The sequence below is a fragment of the Ochotona curzoniae genome, unplaced genomic scaffold (assembly GCF_017591425.1).
Source record: "Ochotona curzoniae isolate NIBS_2020 unplaced genomic scaffold, NIBS_Ocur_1.0 contig_3819, whole genome shotgun sequence".
Taxonomy (NCBI): domain Eukaryota; kingdom Metazoa; phylum Chordata; class Mammalia; order Lagomorpha; family Ochotonidae; genus Ochotona; species Ochotona curzoniae.
In genome coordinates this window covers 17,916,644-17,922,643 of record NW_024466004.1, presented here as the reverse complement: position 1 = coordinate 17,922,643, position 6,000 = coordinate 17,916,644, and the positions used below count along the sequence as shown (strand labels likewise).

The following is a 6,000-nucleotide window of genomic DNA, read 5'->3' as shown; positions in this document are numbered from 1 at the left end:
AAATATTTAGCCTTTAATTTTAGTTATTTATTAGTGCTTATATAATGGTAATAATTATCACAGATTATCTTATTATCCTCAGTTTATTGATTATATGTACCTCTGTGTAACTTTAAATAAAACAATCTTGTGTCTATCTTGAATACAGAGTTTAAATCATATACATATATTTATATATATAATATATATTTTTATTTATATATATAATACATATTTTTAATCACAATTATACTTTTAAATTAAGCCAAAATGTATGGAAACACAATGATAAGTGGCAATTGAAGAATATCACTAAATAAGTTAACTTTACACAGAAAAATTATATTCACACATAGCACATATCATTATAAATGCACAGTGAATTTTATAATATAACTGGTCCTCACAATTTTGGTATGAAATAAAGGCGTAAAGTTTAAAAACCAAAATTCAACATATTGAAATTATAAAAATACGGGGACACCATTTTGATTTTTGAGACTCATCATTACCTGAACACACTGAGGAACTTAGTCAATGCTAATGATTTAGGTGCTGATTTGAAAATATGTAAAAATGCATAAATAATAAATGTACTGGATATGCTCATTTGCATTTCTTTTATGACAAGATCACAGAAATATATAAGCTTGGTCAGAAAAATTCCTGCTAAATATAACAGCATATTGCTATGTTGCCAGTTAATATCATATACAATCATATTAACCATCCAAGAAAATCATGCAAAATGTAATTTTCACTAACAGTTTTTGCTTTCAAGGAAATTTTATTCTGTACTACTGTTATCAAAAATGCAAATGGGTGGTTTTACTTAAATCTTTTCTTAAGAAAAAAGCAAATCTATCATCATGATGCCACATTACTGTACTTCATATTGTTATCTTCAAAATAAGTCAATGTTATTAAATTCATCCAAACATTTTCTTTATTAATGATGGACATGATATATTGTTTACTTTCTTTAAATGCATGCTTTAAAGAAAGTGGTTGTTCATGAGCCTTGCTTCCTGATGAATGACTCTTCCAGGTATTTGGACTGGTGAAGGATCTCTTGTTGGATTTGATATTTTAGAGGTTCTATATAAAAGTAAAAGCAAAAGTTAACCATATGCCATTTTAAGTATTTTACAAATGTTCTGTGAGTGCTTTTATTTCTGCATGGAGTTTGTGGCTGGAGGAAGAAAATGATCAAGTTTCTGAATGCAAAGTTCCAATAATAAACTCTCATAAAACTATTCTAAAGTGCATCAGTAATTTAGCTGTGATTTCCAAGTAATCAGTTGTTATAAAGACTTTTCTCAAATTTTTGAGGTTTAATCATTTTTTTCTACAAAAAAAATATAGGAAGCTAAAGGTTTTTAAAACGCAGCACAACATGAACCAAATGGAAAAATCAATGTTGTCTGCAGGTAAGTACTCCTGTGGTTGGGACTTGACCATGAGGTCAGTTAGCTGTGGCTTCCATAAAATGGGCTTCTTTGATTGTAGAGCTAACTTGTCTTCAGATGTGGGAAAACACAGAGTTCCTTATTCTGATGCTTTTGTGTTGTTTTCATGATGACTGCTGCTTTTTCATTTACCTCACACTGCCTCTGGAATTTTCACGTTACACAGCAACATCGATCTTAAATTATGTGGAAAGTCATTTGTAATGAAATGTAGAGTACTTACGAATACAAATAATTTGCTTTTCAGTGTGCATTACAGTATATTCAAGATTTTTGTCTATAGAAACAATACCCCCACTGTCATTCAATTCATGGACATATTTGGATTCAGGGAAGTCAGGTGAGGTTGCAGGTGACACACAGGGAATTGTGAGTGTTCTATAACTGTTTTACCTTGGAATGGCACTCATCTGTAAAAGCTCATGGCCCCTTGTGGCAGATATGAATTGAATACATTGTGTGTGGCTATGTAGTAAAGACTGAAAAGTATTAAAGTAAGATTTTTTGTTAGGCCAGAAAACCATCTGTGCTTTTCTGAAACAATAAGTTTGTCCTGGAATGTATAAGCAAGTTCAGTAACTGAACAGTGCTCTCAAATATTTTAAACTAAAGAAGGCTTAATAAATCCCAAATGTGACTTTCCCTCTTAGAAATGAACTCTAATTATTTGGCTTTCAAGCTGTATTTGGAACATAGGCAAGAGCTCATACAAATCTAACTTTTAAGGCTTTGGAGAAAAGCAGCTTGTTTTATTATTGGTTTGAATAATCATCACATTAAGTGTTTAAAGGGGTTTGTATTAAACTGGTAAATATTTTATTTAGCTGTAGTGCATTCAAAAATGAGTAAATTTGATCATACCTTTACCACGTATTTGATGATTTGCTATTACCTTGTATCTCCCCACTTCAGGCTCATTTTATCTGTGCATTAAGACCCCAAAATATGTAAGTCTTGAACTTCTGGAGGAGCAATCAATGTTTTTAGCTGCTACATGTCATGAGATAAGAGAAATATTGAAACTCTTGTGAAAGTCCAATTAGATTATTAAATAGAATTTTTGTGTGTACATATATGTACATGTGTGTATTTCCTCTATTAAATGTAACATTCACATTTTACATTTATATGTAATAAAATATAATTGACTAAAATGAGATTAAATATTCTTAAAAGTATGTGTATGTGTAGAATTTTATGTGCAACTGTAAAAATTTTAAATTTTAGAAATTTAGAAATAGTGGGGCAGGCAACTGACATAATAATGATCACTACGAGGGAGGCCCACACCCCATGTCAGAGTGCCTGGTTCAAATCTCAACCTTTCTACTTCCAATCCAGCTGCTGACTAATGTGAAAGCAGGTAGCAGGTGATACACCGAGCACTTTGTCTCTGCCTTCTGTTTGTACATTGGAACAGAGTTCTAGGATCCTGTTTGAGGTAGGCATTTCTTGAGTTAAACAGGAGGTGAAAGACAGTTCTCTCTCTTTCTCTGTTCTGTTTTCTTATATAATAAAAATAAATTTTAGAAAATGAAAAGAAATCAAATGCAATAATTTAGAGACCATGAATCTCTAATCGTATAGTCTCACTTCCGCACTAGCACATTATTGGAATTAAGCAAATGAAAAATATTCAGAAAGAAAAATAAATCAATGTCAGCTACTACTAGCTAGTGTCTTTCTTTGTGAACACTATGAGGCATCATTAAATATCTCATTCAATTATTGTATATTAAACTCGAATGAAATTCATTGGTAAACTAGAATGAAGCAAGAGTCTTGAAGGACATGTAAGCTTCAAAGAAGTATATGATAATTTGGTAATGTGAGCTCCTCAATGTTGCAAATAATTTTTATAAGCGATGCACTAAAATTCAATTTTGATTTTGTAGGAAAAGCAGGAGGAGCATTGCTAAAATTTTAATTTTACAGATACATAATACAAGTGTGCTTATAAAATATAGCATACAGTGTCTCCAGTGATCCCATTTCCTTTACATAGACGCAGCATAAGGTGTCGACTGATCTAGCCCATGGAAAAGGTGATTTTGTGTCTTAAAGAGAAGGGTTGATTATCAGACCCTTGGAACACAGTGTGCCCCTTGCAGCCCTCCAGCTCCGGGGTGTGTCCAGTTACCTGAGCTTGAGCAAAATCAGTAGCAGGCTCCCACAGGTGACCATCACACATGTGATAGCATAGATTACATGGCCTACAAGCACAATATGAAGAAGCACATTATTTAAAATATCATAATTCAAATGTTTCAGAGAATTTAACTTAAACTCACCATTGAAGGGGAGTTGAGATCCAGTCAAGGTCATTTCCTTTGTGTGTTTTCTTTTATACAGTGTAATGCTTTTGACATTTGACAGGGTTGGATAATCTGAAAGAAAATGATAAAAGTAAGATGAAACTATTCAAGCATGAATTATTTTGTCCCATATGTTCTAATTTGCCAAACATTATAAAGTAGCAATTTCTACAATGCTATTTTAATGAATCCAATAGATTTAAGTGAAAGTGAGAACACTTTTCTCAAAGTGTAATATTTTGTTTTCCCCACTTTTAATCAAATAATTCCCTATAGAAAATGTTCTTTGTAAAGCATAACTAAAATGATTATATTTTATATACGTATACTAGAACAGGTAAAATATTGTAACTTTAGCTTAACTGTTGTGATATTGACCCGAACTGGGTCTTCACATTCTGTTATGACCTATTTTTCTCTTCCAAAGGGGTGACTCATGAAAACTAAAGCACCCAGACTTGTTGGCCACTTGTATGAGAAGCACAATATGACAAAACGACCATCTTCTAGTAACCTTACAAAAATATATGACCAGGGGCCCGGCGCGGTGGCGTAAGTGGTTAAGGTCCTCGCCTTGCACGCCCGGGATCCCATATGGGCGCCGGTTCTAATCCCGGCAGCCCCGCTTCCCTTCCAGCTCCCTGCCTGTGGCCCGGGAAAGCAGTCGAGGACGGCCCAAAGCTTTGGGACCCTGCACCCGCGTGGGAGACCCAGAAGAGGCTCCTGGCTTCAGATCGGCATAGCATCGGCCCGTTGTGCTCACTTGGGGAGTGAATCATCGGACGGAAGATCTTCCTCTCTGTCTCTCCTCTCTGTATATCCCCCTTTCCAATAAAAAAAAATAATAATACAAATAAATCTTTCAAAAAAAATATGACCAGGCCTTGAAAATAAGTTGTTTCCTGTTAAGACATAATATTTTCACTTTAGATTTTCCACTTTTAAGACAAAAAAAAATGCAATCTTCAAAATAAATTGATAGGTCTAGTTTTGGTGGTTTTTATTGTCAATTCTGAAGTAAAATCATCCTTATTTTTGCTTCAGTCTGATACAAATGTGAACTTCAAGCATATGAAGACCCAGGTAACCATTCTGATTACGATGTTCACTTCAAGGCATTAGGAAGAATGAAGTAGAGTCTCCATTTAAAGACTTTGCTGTCCCTTGTAGATTTTTCCTGTGTTTTTAAGAATTGGAAGTTTGTAGCAATGAATGTACCAAATTGTACATAAGTAAATGTATGAAAGTGGGCTGTTGCACTTGTGGACACATGCTGACAGTGGTCTCTGAGTAGAAGGAAACTTAGAAGACACACTGCCAATGACTCTATCAACCGTCTCCGCCAGGACCCCTGTAGAGAAATCAGTGCCTTGGAAGCAAAGGTTTAAACTCTAAGTTAGAAATAGTCAGCACACAGATAGATTAGCATTTCAGATCGGTATTATGATTTTCAGTGTGAGTCAGGGGAAAAGCAATATGAGAACCAGAAAAAAATATAAAGGGTTAGCCATTAGAAAATAATTCTCAGAGAATCTGAAGTCTGGCATACGTAACACATGTGCTTGCGATGTTTATTAGTTCCCAGCTTACATTATACGATTAGATACTGTGAAAGGAGCTTTAGAATCCCCTGGCCTTTGACACTAAACAGTCAACCTCAATGAAAGGTGAAAGTACAAGAGGTAGAGGTCCCAACTTTTTGTTCAATTTTGTGACTGCAAGACATATTTTATTTAACATAAATAAATGGAAACATGGAGCAAATCTAAATAATACTGTTTTCACAGTAGTGCTTTCTTTATGAAAAATTTAAATTTAATAAAATTGAACATCTAGCTTTCTGAAGCAAAATGAGTAATAAAATTGTATATTTAAGTCAAGCAAGAATATGACAAGATGGTTTAAATCAATACTATGCTCAGTATCAGAATGTGAAAGATGAATAGCTTTAGTATCTTTAAAGGTTATCTTATAAAACATTGAACACACTGATACTCTGAATGTAAGTGTATGTAATATATGTTCTATTTGAACTGTGCTATTTTTCTTGCATGAAATTCTATCCCAGAGTATAATATAGTTCTAGTTACCTATTATAATTAATGATTGCATGAGAAAAAGGGGATTATTTTTGATAAATTAGGCTAACTTTTATATGTAACTGCTTAAAGTAATTCTTAAACATTCACCTAGCAAATTTAAAAAGAATTGTCTCATTCACTAAATTTCACTCACAT

At 33.5% G+C, this 6,000-nt stretch overlaps 1 protein-coding gene across 1 annotated transcript in view; it reads right to left on the bottom strand.

Annotated features, from left to right (window-relative positions):
- Positions 1 to 974: 974 nt before the first annotated feature.
- GFRAL (GDNF family receptor alpha like) overlaps positions 975 to 6,000 on the bottom strand; it is a 38,194-nt gene continuing 33,168 nt past the window's right edge. The window contains exons 7-9 of the mRNA XM_040983148.1: positions 3,740 to 3,835; positions 3,589 to 3,661; positions 975 to 1,077 (exon numbers count right to left, since the gene is read on the bottom strand). Of these exons, the coding sequence (XP_040839082.1) occupies positions 975 to 1,077; positions 3,589 to 3,661; positions 3,740 to 3,835 (272 nt within the window). The remainder of the gene's footprint in view (positions 1,078 to 3,588; positions 3,662 to 3,739; positions 3,836 to 6,000) is intronic.